We start from the raw sequence: 18,335 nt of genomic DNA, 5'->3' as shown, positions 1-18,335 counted from the left end.
CTCAATGAGCGTATTTTTAACCGCTTTAAGACCGGAAAATTTTACCCCATTCCTGACTAGGCCATATTTTGCGATTCGGCACTGCGTTATTTTAACGGACAATTGCCTGGTCGTGTGATGCTGTACTCAAATAAATTTATGTTCTTTTTATCCCCACAAATAGAGCTTTCTTTTGGTGGTATTTGATCACCTGTGCGATTTTTACTTTTTGCGCTATAAACAAAAAAAGAGCGACAATTTTGAAAAAATAACAATATTTTTCAAATTTTTTATATGAAATTCCCCCCCCCCCCAAAAAAAAATGTAAAAATCAAGATTTTTTAACATTTTAGGCCAATTTGATTTCTTCTACATATTTTTGGTAAAAAAAATCGCAATGGGCATATTTTGACTGGTTTGCGCAAAATTTATCGCAGCTACTAACTACGGGAAATTTGTAATTTTTATTGTTTTTATTTAACTAGTAATGGCGGCGATTTGCGATTTTTTTTGCGGGACTGCGACATTGCTGCGGACAGATCGGACCTTTGACTGACATTTTTGACACTTTTGGGGGTACCAGTGACATTTCTACAGTAATCAGTGCTATAAATATGCACTGTTACTGTAAAAATTACACTGGCAGGGAAGGGGTTAACTTTTATTGGTGATCAAGGGGTTAATGTACTCCTGGTGCTTACTAACGTGTGTGGGAGGAGGAGACTGTGTGACACAGGCACAGATCACAGGTTCAGCTATGCTGAATACTGCAATCCGTCACTGTTTGTCACTTAGGAGATCCGCCCGCTTTGTTTACACAAGCGGGCGGATTTCCACACTCGATCCCCGATGATCGGGGAAGAGCGGCGGTGATCACCACCTCTCTTCCCCTGGCCCGACTCCCGCTGTGACTGAATACATCGGGAGCGAGCCTCCGGCGGCGCGCGCGGCGCCCATGAGGGGAGGAGTCCAGTGACGTAGGTCTACGTCGCTGGACGATATCAAACCACTTTGCCACAGTACGGTCAACGTGACCGGTCGGCAAGTGGTTAAAAAGTCTACGTGGTATCTTACTGCATACTCGGATTCGGTAAGATACCGCTTTGTGAATGGAGCCCATTGTCTTGCTGCAAGACTGTTTCTTAAAGAATGCATCGCAATTTCCTCCCAAGTTTTTATGCGTTTTACATTCTTCTGCCTATGAGCCTTCCAGGGTTTGCTGCAGAAAAACAGCACCATAATAAGCTGCTTCCACCACCATGCTTCACAGTGGAGATGGTGTGTTTAGATTTAGATAATAGTTTTTAGTCTAATGGCTAAAAGTCTCTTGCTTTAGTTTTGTAAAACTGCAGAACCTTCTTTCAGCTGACTTCAGAGCCACTCTCTCATCAAGCTGCGATTGTTAAAGCACCCAAGCAACAGCTGTATGCATAGTCTCACCAATCTCAGCCACGGAGGCTCTTAACTCCTTCAACTTTGGAAAATAACTGGCTGTACCAGTAATGATTTGGGGTATTCCACTTTTTTCTTTTTAAAAGGCCCCCAGGTGGTTAATGGCATAATGTGTTAGTATGCACCCCATATTAGCACATTATGACAGACTTGCTTGTCAAACAAAGCCTTCCTGCACCCTCCATCTTTATCCAGTCTTCCTGCCAAGCTTGCGCTCTTTATTCCAAGTTTGGCTGCTTGACTGTCTAGGATGCGATGATGTTACTCCTACACATGCACACCAGAGTCACCGGCACAGCCCTCTCTGCAATTACGGCACAGGCAGTGTACCGTGAATGCAGAGTGTACTCCAGGGGCGTGAGTGATGTCATTGGCCAGATCTGACATCCCAGACAAAAGCACATCGTTAGATGGTTTTGAAGGTACCTACTACTAAGAGTTATTTTAAGTATAAATACAGGGTAAAGGTAAGAAGTTGAGTGTAATACCGCTTTACATGAAAGAGTTATTCTGGTGATCATTGAAAAAAAAAAAAAAATTTACTTACCGGTAAATTCCATATCTTGAAGTACAGGACTTGTATTCATAGACCATATGTTATATGAAGGCTACCTTCAGGTGACTGAACACTGGCAAAAAGGTTGCTGGGACTGCAGCTAAGGGCATGCTCATGTAACCCCACCCACTCCATAAGATTGCTGGAGCATATGAGACTGTGGGTGTACCCTACTCCATTTGGCATTATATACACTAATATTTGGTAAGCGATTTGCAGCTTCGGGTGGCGGTCACTGTTTGTATTAGGTGGAGTCTGGTCTACACCTGGATTGTCCATTTTTTCACTTTGCAATTTCACCTCTGGTAAGCAGTTTGCACTATCGGTGGTGGTTACTTTTCTTGAAGTTGATCATAGTGCCTGTAGCATCTATTATTGCATTTTGGCGATTATATATTATATATCTGGTAAGCAGTTTGCACACTTGGTGGTGGATACTTTGGTGGAATCCATTTCTTTGAATTTATCACTTTACGGATCCTTCGCAGTTTTTTTTTTTTTTGTGTGATTCATTGTCACATTATATATCCCGCACACTTTTTAGTTTCCCTCCTACGTTTTACATAATTTATATCAGTATTACGCTATGGGATTCCATATCTTTTTTCCTATGTGTATAGTCTAATATCGGTTGAGGCTTCTCATGGTCCAGGACATTTGAAACAGTGAATAATCAACCCATAAGAGAGTTATCATTTGGAGGCTTTGGGAGTGAAATCTCCTGAATTGGCTCACTATTCACTACACTCCGGTAAGCAGTTTGTACTACCAGTGGAGGTCCCACTACACTTGAAGATTCCTGTCATTACCATTGAAGAATTCATTTGAATAGAGACTATATGGACTCTTCATATAATTTTTCACAATCATTTTTCACAACAATAATTTTATATACACGTGTGGTCACAACACTGTTTTATTGCTTTAGTGCAGCTTGGTTTATTTAATTTATTGTTTGGTGTTGTCACACTTGAAGCTGCTGCTTTTTTTTATTTTCAATCACTTAGCGCGGTTATCTTTTCTTACACAGATCCAGTAGCATAGTAGCTCCAATAGGAAAGGGAGGGACCCTTTCCTTGAGGATGTAGGCCCTGAAAATAAGTTGTCTGGTCCACCTGGCAATGGTGGACTGAGTGTTCAGATATCCCCTTTTGAGGGTCTGAAGGGAGGACAAAAAGGACTCTGGTCTGAGTGATAGAAGGTGTGGCTGACATGCAGACTCTGACAGCCCCAACAACATCTAGACTGTGTAAGGAAATTTCTTTGTCAGGAAGCTGCAAAGGAAGGCTAATATATTTAATAAGGTGGAAAAAGAAACCACGTTGGGTAGAAAAGAAGGTCTTTGTTTTAAGACTACCCTGTCTTCATGCAATACAAAAAAAGGCTCTTTACAAGAAGGGCCTGATCGCTCAGGACACATGCCTAACAGACCTATTGGCCACAAGGAAAGGCAAGCTTACATGTTGTTAGGCTTTCCAAAGGAATTTCTCTAATCGGTTCAAAGGGGCATCACTGGAGGATCAAGAGCACCAGATTTAGATCACTAGGTGACACAGAAGGTTGAATTGGGGAATTTACATGAGCAACACCATGCAGAAAGATCTTAGTTAGGCATTGTGAAGCAAGAGGTTTCTGAAAAATGAATGGATAAGGCAGAAACCTGACCCTTAAGGGTGCTCAAGGCCAAGTGCTGGTCGAGACCAGATTGAACAAAAGCCAGGATACAAGCAAAAGAGTATTCCTTGGGACTGAGAAGTCTTTTCTTGCATCAGGCTCTGAGCAAGGTGGCTATTACTAAATCAGATATTGTTTAACTACATGATAGTTGAAACCCAGCTCCTAAAGCCAGCACCTGAGAAGCAAGGCGGATTAGGGGCCCTTGTGTCAGTAGAGCTGGCCTGTTTGGAAGAAGCCTTGGCTTGTCCCCCCAGTAGTCTGAGTATGTCTGTGTATCATTTCCTTCTGGGCCAATTCAGTGTGATGTGGACCATCGGAATCCTTTTTGTCTCTATCTTGTTTAGCAGCCGAATAATAATTTTTATTGAAGGGATGGCATAGATCAGCCTGAGTGGAATCCAAGGAGACACTAAGTTATCTACTGAGAAGGCCAGAGAATCTCTGGTCCTGGCCACAAATCTGTTTAGTTGAATCTGAAGGTACGAGTGTCCACATACAGTAATATTGTCCTCCACCGTGGACCGAGATTCTGAAAGGTTTCTGGGTATACTGTTCTTCCAGGTCCATGCATTTGCAGCTTAGGAAGTCTGCCTGCCAAGTTGTCCATGCCAGGACTGTGAAAAGCCAAGAGAAGGAATATGGGTTTCTGCCCAGGACAAGGAGGTTTTTTTTTTTTTTTTTTCTCTCAGGGCAGCTCAATTTCTGGTGTCCCCCAAATAGTTCATGTAGGCCATTGCTGTGGAATTGTTGTGACTGTCCCTGTAGCAGTGCAGACTAATGCAGCAATTTTTAGCTTTGCCAGCAGCCCATCAGGTATGATATATGCATACTTTGTGCTAAGCTTGAACCATGTAAGTAGGCAAAAACGTCCCTAACAACTTTCAAACTTTTCTGACTCAAGGTTATCCATGGAGTAATAATGATTCTCTGTAACATGAGATACTGCAGCTAAAGTAGAAGGTGGGGAAGGGCCTTGGGGCAGCAGGTTTACTCTGAGCCAAATATTATTTTAAGTGTTCTATAACAGATTCCTTTATGTAATCTTGTTCAATACTAGGAGCAGTAGCCTCTTTAAAAAATGCTTCACATATCTTCCTCCCTTGTAATGCTGTGGCCAGACATACCCAACATTCACTTTCTCTTGGATGATCAGCAGTGAGAGCTGGCATGAGAGTAACAATTGTGGTGACCGGCAGTGAGAGCTGTCATGAGAGTAACAATTGTGGTGACCAGCAGAGGATGTATTAGAAAAACATCTATAGATAAAGGATGATGAATGGTGATGGGTGATGAGAATAAGTTCTATAGGCCAGTGAATCTTTCTTTCTTTCTGGGAACTTCTCTCCCTCACAAGATTAAGGCCCCTTTCACACACTCCGTCCGTTGGACGGAGTCCGTTTTTCTCAGCGGGGGATCAAGCCGCCGATCCCCCGCTGAGCAGCAGGAGGACAGCTGTGTCTCCGCGCTGTGTGCGGAGACACAGCTGACAGTTCCCCATGCATCTCTATGGGGGAGATCGGATGTCAACGGACCGTCAGTCCGTTCTCACCCGATCCCATCCGATCCGCTGGACGGATGGAAAATAGGGTTTCCATCCATCCAGATTTGACGGATCGGGTCGGATGTCAGCGGACATGTCTCCGCTGACATCCGATGCCCCATAGGAATGCATGGGGGGACCGTTCAGATCCGTCAAAAAAAACGGACAGGCGGATCTGAACGGTCCGCCTGTGTTAAAGGGGCCTAAATCAACACTTGGAAACGTGTAGTACACTCAAAAAATTTATATTTTTAAAAAAGTAGTGACTTCCTTCCACATAATATTTGAATAATCCTGCTGGCGGTGCATGGGCAGACTCGTGGTAAATGTATCAGAAAAGTAAAAAATCTGACTGGATATACAGCCAAGTATAGTCAGCACAAAGGAATGTAAGGAACAGATTGTTCTCCCACCTTAAAAGGTGATGAAAAAGGCAACTCTAGAAATAAAACCAAAAAATTTAAAGTAACTGTAAAACAGGTGCAAGGCATAAGATACAGACAGACACTCACCCAAAGGTAAAAAGGATGCAGAGAGGCAGCACACCAAGAACAAGTAGACAATCCCAAAACCTAGTTAACGCACAGACAAGTGAGCAGAGGAGAGCACAGAGAAAATGAACCCCGACACACACTGGAGGTAGAAGCCACCACCATAATTGCAGTGTGCTTTTAATAGCACACCCAATGCTCCTCCTTTTTAGTAATGTATTTACAGTCTTCATCCAAGGAGGATGCCTGTCCACAAGATGGATGCTGGCAGATTTCTGGAATAGAAGATACATTCCAGTTACCAAAATTGACATAATCAGCCAGCAAAAAACAACTGCCAAAAACCTCTGGAACACTGCAAGGACATCCCATGCAGCCTAATGCAGAGAGGTAAAAAGAGGAAAAGATCGAAGAAAGTGAGACCGAAGCTTAATCTGCTCAGTTTATGGAGTAAGCTGTATTTTATGCCACCAGGGTGGGCAGGATAATGTCATAATTTAGGGTAGCACCTGCCCCTCCCCACAGGACAGTCTAGACCTTGAAGAAGGGGGGTTCTTGCTGGAAAAATGCTGCAGAATTCTGGACTTATTGAAGGACAGAAAAAAAAAAAAAAGGTGTTTTTTTTTTTGGAGGGCTGTCCAGGGGGCAACATGATGAAGCCATAACCTTCAATGCTGCCATGGTGAGGTCCCAGGAAATATTATACATGTGGCATCTACGTTATGCATATGTAGGTGGGACATCCAGATTCCATGTGACCTTTTGTACATGTTCTGTGCACTAAGGTACAGAATTTAAAATAGAAGGGATGGTCCAAGTGATGCTTAATAATTGAAGATAAGGCCTATTTAAAGGTGAATTGTGTGCAGCGTGGTACCTCAGTTGAAATGCATTAACACTGTGCGCATTTGTAGCAGGGCTAAAGGCTGAATGGGACCTACAGTTGACCAACTGTATCCAGTACACAGAGTTTTAACTCAGAGTTCATATTTTTTTGGTCAAGCACCTTTGCAAGGAAGAGAGATGATTCTCCAATAACACTTTCTTTTGCATGTATAGGAGAATTTTATAACTTCTGGATAATAATCTACCAGCAATATTGTACTAGTGCCACATTTAAGCACTGAAAGTTTGTACTTATTTTTGTATAGTCTGTTTATGCAATAAGGAGGGTGAATGGATCCATATTGAGCTGCTATTTGTAATTTCAATAAAATACAGTACAACAGGGGTGATGTGTTGAATCACTAAGAGAACCAGTGTTTGAAATTGTAATTGTTTGCTTCTTTTCTGTTTTTCAGGAGCAGTCTTGCCACTGGCCCTTGGTTTGGCAATAACATCATTACTGCTCTTGATGGTAATTTGTCGTCTTCGGCTGGTAAGACACAAGCTGAAGAACGCTCGCCCATTAACATCAGAGGAGTCAGACTATCTCATTAACGGCATGTACCTGTAATACAATGTGAAGCAACATCTCTTGTGTCTTTTCCATTAATTTCTTGTTCATGTAAAATAAACACCTGAGAAATTAAAAAAGTGTGTGTCCAACAAGTATTGTTAGTAGCCTACTGTAATTATAAAAAAACATTTATATGTAGCACTGTGCAAAAGTGTGAAGAAATGCTGTAAAGTAAAAATGCTTTCAAAAATATATATCTGAATTGTTTATTTTTTTTTCAATTTACAAAATGCAAAGTAGGCAAACAGAGGAAAAATCGAAATTTGGTGTGACTACACTTTGACCAGCATCAGTTCTTACACTTGCACAAAGTCAGGACTTTTGTGGGATTAGAGTCAGGTGTATGATTAACCAGTTATACCAAGTCAGTGCTATTGATCATTAATTTTATATGTAGGTTGAAACAGTCATACTTTGAAACAAACAGATGTGTAGGAGGCTTAAAACTGGGTGAGGAACAGCCAAACTTTGCTACTAAGGTGAGGTTGTGAAACACAGTTTCATGGCACAGGTAATACACCATGGCAAGACTAAACACAGCAACAAGACACATGGTAGTTCTACTGCATCAGCAAGATCTCTCCAAGGCTAAAGATTTCAAAGCAGACTGGGAATCCAAGATGTGCTGTTTAGGCTCTTTTGAAGAAGCACAAAGAAACAGGCACTTTGAGGACGGTAGATGCAGTGTTTGGCTAAGGTAACAATGCAGCAGATGAAAGACACATCACACTTACTTCCCTTCAACTTCAGAGGATGTCCAGCAGTGCCATCAGCACAGAACTGGTGGAAGTGAGACCCAGGTACACCCATCTACTGTCTGGAGAAGTCTGGCCAGAAGTGGTCCTTATGGAAAAATTGCAGCCAAAAAGCCATTCCTCTGTCACTGAAAGAAGGCTATGTGACAACTAAAATATAGGAACTGAGGTGCAGAAAATGGCAGCAAGTGCTCTGGACTGGAAAAGCGGCACAAGCATAGAGAAGAACAAGGAGCCCTGAAAGTGATGTTTTATCTCCCCCCCCCACCTCCTGGGTCCCTTCAAAAACTGTGTGTACCTAGATAAATTGCTGCGGTTTTGAAGGCAAAGGGTGGTCACACCAAATATTGATTTTATTTGGATTTCTCTTATTAGACAGGATTTATATAGCTCTTCTGTTAATTTACTTTCCATTTTGTTCATTTATAAAAAAAAAAAAATAAACTATTAACACTTCGGTTTCTGAAAGCATTCTTAAATGCACCGGCCTAAAACTTTTACAGGTTATATATATATATATATATATCTGTAATAACCCAAATAATCTTTGCACTACCTCCTGATTTCAAGACCTGTGAGTGCCTCAAACACAGCTGGATTACATATGTTGACTTTACAGCTTGAGTGCACCTGAGCCATTGTTTCATATGTAGTGTACATTGGTTACTCTAGGATGAATATTTATACATACAGCTATATATATTAAGAAAGAAACCACTGTCTATATGAAATGGGGCTTTGATTTACAAAAGCCCAATCAAATTTCTTTATCTGTAAGCACATACTTATTACTCTGCCACTTACACAAACTTGTTGAACAAAGCTGTACCTGCAGTAGAGCAAGGTTAATGTTTTCCTCTCCTGCTGTCCATGCCACTAAACTCTGCTCCAGAAATCCTCGGCTTAGGTGTCTTAAACAACAAATACTTCTGGAAGTGTAAATCTGCTGTCTATCCTGCTGTGCTCTGTTTTTTTTTTTTCAATGAACCACCACATTACTACAGCATACACTATTGATGTGAATGTTGACTGGAAAAACTGAGTTCAGGGGTGGACTTGCAGGACGTAGAAATCAGCTTCATGCAGATACATTGTGGACACCAAATACATCCCTTAGTGAAGAAAAATGTGGACACCAAATACATCCCTTAGTGAAGAAAAATGTGGACACCAAATACATCACTTAGTGAAGAAAAATGACCTAAGGTCTGAGACAGCTGTGTGAACGAACAATTGATTAGCCATTACGTGTCCCTGTATGGCTAACTGGAACAAATTCCATTTTAAAGAGTGATCTGCCACCTGCATAAAATGCTGACCAGTCTGACTTTTCTGGTCTATTAAATTGCCACAGAAACCACGGGTTGGTTAAGCCAGTTTGAAACGTGCTGGAATATTACATCTGTAATGCTCAATAATGCTATCATTTTGATGCTGGGTAGCTAAATATATGTTCTTGCAGCAAAGCAATAGCACACATAAATCAGCTGAGACATTTGTATAACCCTTATTTCATTTGCCAAGGTCACGCAGCGTTCGCGTTCTTGCCATCTGTTCAAAGACATCACTGATTACAAAACAAAGTAAAAATTAGCAAATTGTATGCCACTGTTCCCAGAATGGCAAAAAGCAAAAATCCTTTAGATCCCTTATGAAACAGTGAGCCTGTAAATCTCTTTATTCATGTCAATTCAGAGTAATAACACATGACACCGCACAAAAGAACTACCTCAGGAGCGTTCCATTGTTTTGTACTTTATTTGGCAAAGCGTAACTGCGTAAACTGTTCAACTGCAAGAACATGGCTTACACAGCACGTGTTGTACACAGCAGTGAACTATAAACTGCATCAACAGGAAAAAAAAAAAAAAGCTTGGATGTAACCGAGGCTGCCAATTATTTCTTTATCTGCAAATGATGAAAACTATTTGTGTATTCAGGCTGAAAAGAATTGTTTAAGGTATCTACAGCTCTCGAACTGAAGATACCAGTCCACGGTGCTCAAGCACCTGTGGGGCATCAAGAAACACACATCTTGGTAGGTAGGTGAAGCCGCTTACTGCATCCACATGCTACTCTAGCACACCACATCAAAAAAAAAAAAGCTCTGAGAAGGAAGCTCGGTTCTAAATGTTTAGCAGCATTTAGCAGAAATGTGAAATTGTGCATGTACTCTAGTGTCAATTTGTGATTAATTCAGTTAACATTGATGCTGAATGTTGCAGTTTTAATGTTTCCGGTTTTTAAACATTATATGTGCAATTTTAAATAGTTCATAATGTGGTGCATTTGCACTGGGTCGAAAACACACTGGCATTTTAAATGCATAAAATGAGAAAAAAAAAACTGAAATGAAATCTCAAATTAAATTTGCACAGTTTACATTTTTCTTAAAAGCCAAAAAAGGGGGAAAAAAAAAACCCTCCATGCCATTTTTAACAGGGTAACAAAATCCAAAACAAGCTGCACCGATGAGGAGTCTGGAGAAAAAAAAAAAAAAGCCTTTGAGAGTGCAGTAGAAGCACCTCTCCATAATACGACGTTTGGATTGGAGTGATGAAGCCATTACAATTCATCCCTGCGGACAAAGAAAATAGAAAATTATTGGTATCAGTTTAAACAGCATTAAACATCCAGTTATACAAGCCAAATGCAAAGCAACAAGCAAAATAAAAATTGCATCAATCATAAATACACACAAGTATGTATATTTATGTAACTGAAGTATAGTGCACACATTTTAGTTTGTGAGTAACAATATAAAAATGACATCTACACACCTCTATACCTATACCAACCTATTTCGGAATCCAGCACAAATTTCTAAAGAAATTAAAATTGTGGGCTTCTAGATATAGTCTATGTAATAGATTTAATCCATGAGCAATGCATAGGTGGATTAATATTTTGAAAACAATCTTTTCTTTAGGTCTATCACTGGGATGTAGATAGATATACTGTGTATATATATATATCCATCTATCTCCCTTCTATAGGAATGGGTAAAAGTCCCAGGTGGAGAGTTAGCAGTGGCAGCTATGCAGCTCCCCACGGTTTACATATTGTGAATCTGGAATGTGGAGAGTGGACAGGTGTGTGTAAGGCTCCATGTACACGGGACGTTGTTAAAAGTCCCTTTGAATGCTGTAATTTTTAGGACGTTCAAAACGTCCGTTAGGTTGCGTTTGCACCCGCGTTTAGCGGGCATTTGCGTTTAGAACCGTTCCTAGAGGTAAAAAAAATAATTCCCCTTTAAATTGGAAAAACGCGAGCGCTAAACGCGGGTCATCGCGTTCGGTCGTGTTTGAAACGCAGGGAAACACACGTTCGAACGCAAATAATTGCTTTCCAAAAAACGTCCCTGAACTTAACTGCCTGCAAATGACTGTAAACGACCCTGTGTACATGGACAGATAAGATAACATGTAGGTGGGTTCAGGGGCTTATGAAAAAAAAACGCCCAAATGCTCCTAAACGGCCATTTACAACGTCCCGTGTACATGGAGCCTAAGACTATAGAAGGGCTGCTGTTGGAGGATTAACTTAAAGGAAAATTTTGGTACAATAAATCCTCTACTTATCAACCTTCAAATTGCAAACTTTCAAAGATGCAAACATTTGTTTACAGAAGTAGCTCACGTGTCTGCTTGACATTGTCACGCACGTGCGCCCTCTGCTAAAAGTACTATAGTGTACAGTGTGGATTTCAAGCCAGGATGTCTGGAAGCAAGCGTAAAAGCAGTGGTGATGTAGCGGGGACTGCTAAGAAGCGCCAAGCAATAAGAATGGAAACAAAAGTAAAAAATATTGAGAGATTGGAGCAAGGAGAAAAGATGGTAGACGTGTCTCGTTTTTATACCATGAATCGTTCAACCATTGGCAAAATTCTAAAAAAGGACAAGATCTTGGAACATGAAGTCTGTTGTGCCAATGAGGTCGACAATCCTATAAAAAAAAAGTGAGAGAAAACGGAGAAACTTCTCAGTGTGTGGATGCAGGATCAACATCAGTGTCAAGTCCCGCTCAGCCTAATGCTGATTCCGAAAAAAAGTTAAAAGCTTGTACGAAGACATGAAGAAAAATCACCAGGAAATTTCCTGTAAGGTTTTGAGAAATTATTGATTGGAGCGCTTATTTACCTGAGCAGGTTCCTAATATAGATGAGACAGGACTGTACTGGAAAAGGATGCCAGACCGAAGTTACATCAGTAAGATGGAAAAGATGATGCCAGGCTATAAAGCAGCAAAGCACTGGCTAACTCAGTTGTTTTGGTTTGTTGCACGCACGCTGATAAGTTGAGCTGGTAAGATTTCTTTGTTATTTGACATATATCACCCTTCAATGGCCCTTTGTTGTTAAGGCCAGTTAAAGGTTAGGGCAGTTGCTGTTTGTTTGTACCATTGGCAATTTGGGGAAAGAGGCACACTGGACACCTTTGCAGCCATATCTGCTGGATGTCCAGTGCTCCCCTGAGCCTTTAAGGAGGAGTGGGCTCCCTCCAGGTATACCTGCCCTCAATCTATCCATTATCATACATGTGCTCCTACTATGGAAGCGCTCAAAATGTAGAGATTTAGGATTACAGATACTACTGGGGTGCCTTGTTGCAGCCTCTGCAGCTTACGCATGTATTTGCAAATGTGTGCAAACTAAGCCTCTGTTTTTAAAGTGAACTGTAAGGACAATTCGGTTTGTTGCAGGCTGGCTGGTAAGTTGAGCTGGGAATTCTTCCGTTGTTGTTTAACTCTGTTGTTTGGTGGCAATGCTTCTCGCAAAACTAAAGCCTCTCTTAGTTTACCATTCAGAGAACCCAAGAGCCCTTGAGAACCCAAGAGCCCTAAAAACATAGCCCAGGGCTCTCCCTGTTGTGTGGAAGAGCGACTCTAAAAGCCAGGGTTATGCAGGCCATTTTTAAGGACTGTTTTTACACCACTTTATCCCAGAGATAGAGAAATATTGCTTGAAGAAATTTGTCCCATTCAACATTCTTTAGTTGCTTGACAATGCTCCGGGCCACCCCCCATTCAAGGATGGCTTTCCTCTCAATGTCAAAACAGTGCATCTGTTATAGAATACTACCGCACTTATTCAATCTATAAACCAGGGAGTTATTGCAGCATTCAATAAATATTATTTCTTTCTTATATTATTAGCAACAGTGACCCTCAGCGAGAAGCTAGAGCCACAAGAGAATGACCTCATTGAACTCCCTGCTGTGAAACATGAAGAGCTTACTAATGAAGACCTGATGGAATTGGGGGCCCAGTGAAAGGATGAAGAGAGCAGAGAAGAAGAAATAACTGAAGAACCAAAGAAATTCATGACTGCCCAAGGAAATAGCAAGGGGATTTTCTTTGCCCAAAGAAATAGCAAGGGGATTTTCTTTGAGGAGGCACAAGACCCAAACGTAGAACGGTGCATGAAAGTTGCAGCAGCGATTCAGAATGCCTCCCAGTATTACTGTGTCATCTATGATGAGAAAAAAAAGAGCTACTATCCAGACATCACTGGACCCTTTTTCAAGAGGGTAGATAGAATTAAACCCAGCAAGGAACCAGAACCTGTTCCATCAACATCATGCATGAGTAAAACTGCAGCTTGCCCTTTATCTCCCATTGCTGAAGATCCTTTCCTTGTATCAACATCAGGCATAAGTGAAATAGCAGCTTGCCCTCCCATCTGTTGCCGACAATCCTTCAGCTCATCCATCTCCCACCTACCCTCCCTCCTCCAGTCAGTAACTCTTCTTCTCTGTTAACTCCATGCCAGCTGTTGTACTGTACATTTCAAGGTACTGTACTTTAAGATTTAAAACGTTTTCTTTACAGTCATTTTTTGTGTTTTTTCATGCATTATTTGTGTCAAAAGCATTATAAGCCTAACTTTGTTGGACTTACGAATGTGCTCCCGGAACCGAACATGTTTGTAAGTAGGGGACAACTGTATAGTTATCCTTTAAAGTAAATGTATCATATACGGTTATATTTAACGGCAATGTCACACAGAAATGCTATAGAAAATCTATGTAAATGCTATTGTGTTTGAACAACTCAGCACCAATGTCGTGGACCCCATCAGCTTCATTCTTCCCAAATATGTACACAAGAAAACATTTTAGCCTGTTTTGTTTCTTTGCATCCATATTTCCGGTTAAAAAAAAAAAAAGGTGTCTGCATCTTTAAAGATTTACATTTAATTTTTTGGAGTGTTAAAGAATACCCAGATACGCACACCTGCCATGCTTATTTTGAGTCTTAAATTATCACATTTTTTAAATAAATGTTTGTTTCATAAAGAACACAGTGGGATTACAAAACAACTTCTAGGTGGGCAGTTAAAGAGTCTGAACCCATAGCAGAAGAAATCAAAGTTACATATAGAAAAGTGGGTGAGAACATGTAAGGTTCACAGCTTTATGATCTAAATGTACAACTCCCTGTATGAAAAGACCTGCTGACTTCTATATGATAATGCCAGCTGCCTGGTAGTCTCTGGGTTTCTGTCACACTTAGAACAAGCATGTAGTAAGTTGAGTCAGAACCTTGCAAATTTGGCAGTTTTTTTTTTACCAGCAAAATAATTGCAAGGAAATGTATTTACCTTGCAACTTTAAAGCATAACTCTAGGTAAGTATACCCCAACATAAAAATATACTTTTTTTTTTTTTTTTTAAATGGTTATAGAATGAGGTTTTGGTGCGGACCAAAACACTATTATTGGGTTATTGCATACCAGGGGTAATGAATTTAAATTCAAGGAGGTCCAGTCGCTAAAATTTTCTTTGGGCCGAGTTCCGAATCTCAAGTCTGTGCCCATCACGGTACTCCTTTTTATCAGGTGTCCCCGTGACAGTGCCACCTTACATCAGGCATTCCCATCAGAGTGCCCCTTACATCAGGTGTCCCCATAACATTGCCACCTTACGTCAGGCATTCCCGTCAGAGTGCCCCCTTACATCAGTTGTCCCCATCAGTGTGCCCCCTTAACATACATTTTGCCCGTCAGAGTGCCACTTAACATAAAATATGCCCATCAGTGTGCCCCTTAGCATAACATTTTCCCATCAGCGTGACCCCTAAAATAAAATAAGGGCCACGCTGGTGGGCACATTTTATGTTAGGGGGCACTGATGGGTACATTTTATGTTGGGGGGCACTTTAAAGGGCACATTTTATGTTAGGGGCACGCTGATGGGCAAAACAAAACATGTCCATCAGCGTTGCTCTTAACATAAATATGCCCATTAAAGTGTCCCTTAACATAAAATGCAGGAAAATAAAAGAGGGTTTGGGACTTTGAATGAGAGGCAGGAGAAAGCTGGCAGGGATAGACATTAACATTTATTGGTGTACAAATTGGTAAAGACGTAATATGTTACAGTATATAATAACTAAGCAGGTAAAGACATAATATGTTACAGAATATAATAACTCAGCAGGCTGAGTGTGACGCTGGGAGCACCATGTTTGGTGTTTTTTTGGCGGCCAGGGCACGCACGCGTTGGGATATGGAGGTTTTTTTTCTTGGCACCTTCCTTAACTGACAACCTCTTATCTTTCTTTACTCCTTTGTTTCTTTTTCAACTCTTTCACCTGCATCATGGCTATTCTGGTTCCATTTTCCTTGCTCTTTTTGCTTTCTCCAGCAATTCTTTTGGTAATTTAACCACCTGGGTTATTCTCTTTAGTTTTACACTCACTCATCTGTCATCAATCACCATACTCTTGGTCACATCTCTTCCAATGTCTGGTCTTTATCTGCGTTTTTTCACCCACTCCACTTACTTCAATTTTTTTACCTACATCTGGTTTCATAATTTTTTTTCACCTATTCTTTTAAAATGCAAGCAGCAATATTCAATTCATTATACTCCCCACACACACACACACACACACACATATATATATATTTATATACAGTAAAACCTTGGTTTGAGAGTAACTTGGTTTGAGAGCGCTTTGCAAGACAAGCAAATTTTTTAAATAAATTTTGACTTGATATACAAGCGATGTCTTGATATACAAGTAGCGTCATGTATAAAAAAGAAGAGAGGAGCCTCTAAGTGTATCAATATGGTTACATTTAATGAAGGATCAATATTTAGCAACTCACATGGTTGATGATTAAAACACATCTAAGTATGCAGGCATCTGGGGTAAAGCTGTCCACATAGACCATCCTCTGCACAGCCATCTTCATCGTCCCTTCCCCGCTGCACTCCACGAGTGATTCAAAGCCTCACTTTCAGATCACTCTACTGCAGGCTATTCTTCCCGGTCATGATTGCAGACTGACAGTGGTGAGAGCCGGTGGTTCAGAAGATGGTCTATGTGGACAGCTTTACCCCGGATGCCTGCATACTTAGGTGTGCCTATTTTAATCATCAACCATGTGAGTTGCTAAATGTTGAACCTTCATTAAATGTAACCATATTGCTACACTCTCATCTCTCTTATATTCTGTAGCTCTGCTAGATTTTGCTTCTAATCCCTTTGGGAAGGCTGCATATTGTGGATGGACATTTTATGGTTACACAACCTATCACATTGCTATAATCTTTGTATATAGACTATAAACTGAATGACTTGTGAAACAAATCATCTGAGTTTCCATTATTTCTTATGGGGAAATTCGCTTTGATATAAGAGTGCTTTGGATTACAAGCATGTTTCTAGAACGAATTATGCTCGCAATCCAAGGTTTTACTGTATATACATACACTCTTCATATATTTTTCGACAGATACTCTTGTATGCTACAATAGCAAAGATTCTTCTCATCTCATTACCGCTCACACTTACCCCACCTGTTGGTGCCACGCTCCGCCACACCCACCTGACCTGTGCTCCCTTAGCTCCCGGTGGGGATACCAGCGTTTCAGCCTCACCTCCAACGCCATATACAACCCAAGCTGTTTGTTAAGTGTGGGATTTTGAGTGGTCTGTGTCGTTCCCCTCTCCATGTTGGTATTTTCCCACACATTTGTATATTCTTTGCAGATATGCATCACTTTCCTGATGAAGTGGCGATTTTTGGTCAACGATACGCGTCAAGCTCATTGATGCTATGACTTCAATACTAAGTGTCTACTACTTGTATACTCCACGAAATGTTTATATGTTGGTTTTTATTAACCTGGACTTGGACACCATTTACCAGCTCTTATGTCTACGGAGTTATTTTATTCTGTAACATATTATGTCTATCAATTTGTATACCAATAAATGTTAATGTATATCCATGCCAGCTTTGTCCTGCCTCTCAGTCAAAGTTCCAAACACTCTTATTTTTCTGCATATTAGGGCTGGAGACGCATGGAAATCCCAAAACTCCCCTTTTTTTGTACTTAACAAAATATGCCCATCAGCATTGCTCTTAACATAAAATGTGCCCATCAGCGTTACCCTTAACATAAAATAAGTAGCATGCTGATGGCCACTTTCTATGTTAAAGGGCACTGTGATGGGCACACTTTATTTTATGGGGCACTCTGAAGTGCCCAACAGTGTGCACTTTATAAAATATTTTCATCAGCAATCCCCTTTAAAATTTGCCCCACATACCTTTGTGGCAGGAATCAGGAGGCTACAGGGGGTAGAAAATGTAAGATATACCACAATGTGTGAGAGCCAGGAGCAGCAAGAGGGCGGAGAGCGCACGCCCCAATTTGCAGCCCGGCTAGCAGTGAGAGCCGAGAGCCGCAGTCAGGAGCAGGGGGGCGGGGCGCACACGTGACGTCACGCCCCATCTCGCGGCCCAGCTGGGAGTGAGAGCCGTACACTGGGAGCTGTGGTCAAAAGCGGGGCGCACACACGGGACGTCACTGGTTGCGGGGACACCAGCAAACCAGTGACTGCTCATAGGCGGCGGCCTGACGGTCTGGGCGGAAGCATTGTGCGGTCCGTTCGCGGGCCACCATTTAGGCTACGTTCACATGTGGGCATAGTGGATCGCGGGCAAAATCACTGCGATTCTGCCTGAGATCCGGAAATCATTGCAAATCGTGGGACGCCTGTGCGCTGCCCGTGATTTGCAAAGGCACCCCAAACGCTGTGCGATGTTGCCGCGATTTCAGCCTGCCGAATCGCTGTAACATCGCGCAAACAAAATCGCGGGATGCATGACGCCCAAAAAAGGTACAAGAGCTTCTTTGGGGCATCATGCGTCCCGCGATTTTGTTTGCGCGATGTTACCGGGAATCGCTGCAAAATCGCACAGCGTTTGGGGTGCCATTGCAAATCATGGGCAACGTACAGGCGTCCCGTGATTTTCAATGATTTCCGGATCGCGGGCAGAATTGCGGTGATTCCGCCCGCGATCCGCTACGCCCACATGTGAACGTAGCCTTAATGACTGCTGTTGTATACCAGGCCAAGGGAACCTCAAAAAACCCTTCAACTTTGGTTTACAGCAGACCTTATTGGG

General features: G+C 41.5%; 2 protein-coding genes across 4 annotated transcripts in view; one reads left to right on the top strand and one right to left on the bottom strand.

Annotated features, from left to right (window-relative positions):
* Window positions 1–7,237, top strand: part of LRP11 (LDL receptor related protein 11) — a 78,431-nt gene extending 71,194 nt beyond the window's left edge. The window contains exon 8 of the mRNA XM_082250008.1: window positions 6,997–7,237. Within this exon, the coding sequence (XP_082106134.1) occupies window positions 6,997–7,151 (155 nt within the window). The 3' untranslated portion in view covers window positions 7,152–7,237. The remainder of the gene's footprint in view (window positions 1–6,996) is intronic.
* Window positions 7,238–10,290: 3,053 nt separating this feature from the next.
* Window positions 10,291–18,335, bottom strand: part of LOC309548989 (protein-L-isoaspartate(D-aspartate) O-methyltransferase) — a 156,520-nt gene continuing 148,475 nt past the window's right edge. For all 3 annotated transcript variants that reach the window (XM_082248924.1, XM_082248926.1, XM_082248925.1), the window contains exon 8: window positions 10,291–10,487. In XM_082248924.1, the coding sequence (XP_082105050.1) occupies window positions 10,475–10,487 (13 nt within the window). In that variant the 3' untranslated portion in view covers window positions 10,291–10,474. The remainder of the gene's footprint in view (window positions 10,488–18,335) is intronic.

The sequence above is a fragment of the Pelophylax lessonae genome (genome assembly GCF_965119305.1).
Source record: "Pelophylax lessonae genome assembly, chromosome: 3".
NCBI lineage: Eukaryota > Metazoa > Chordata > Amphibia > Anura > Ranidae > Pelophylax > Pelophylax lessonae.
The sequence above is the reverse complement of the archived record's forward strand: the minus strand, read 5'-3'. Positions and strand labels throughout refer to the sequence as shown.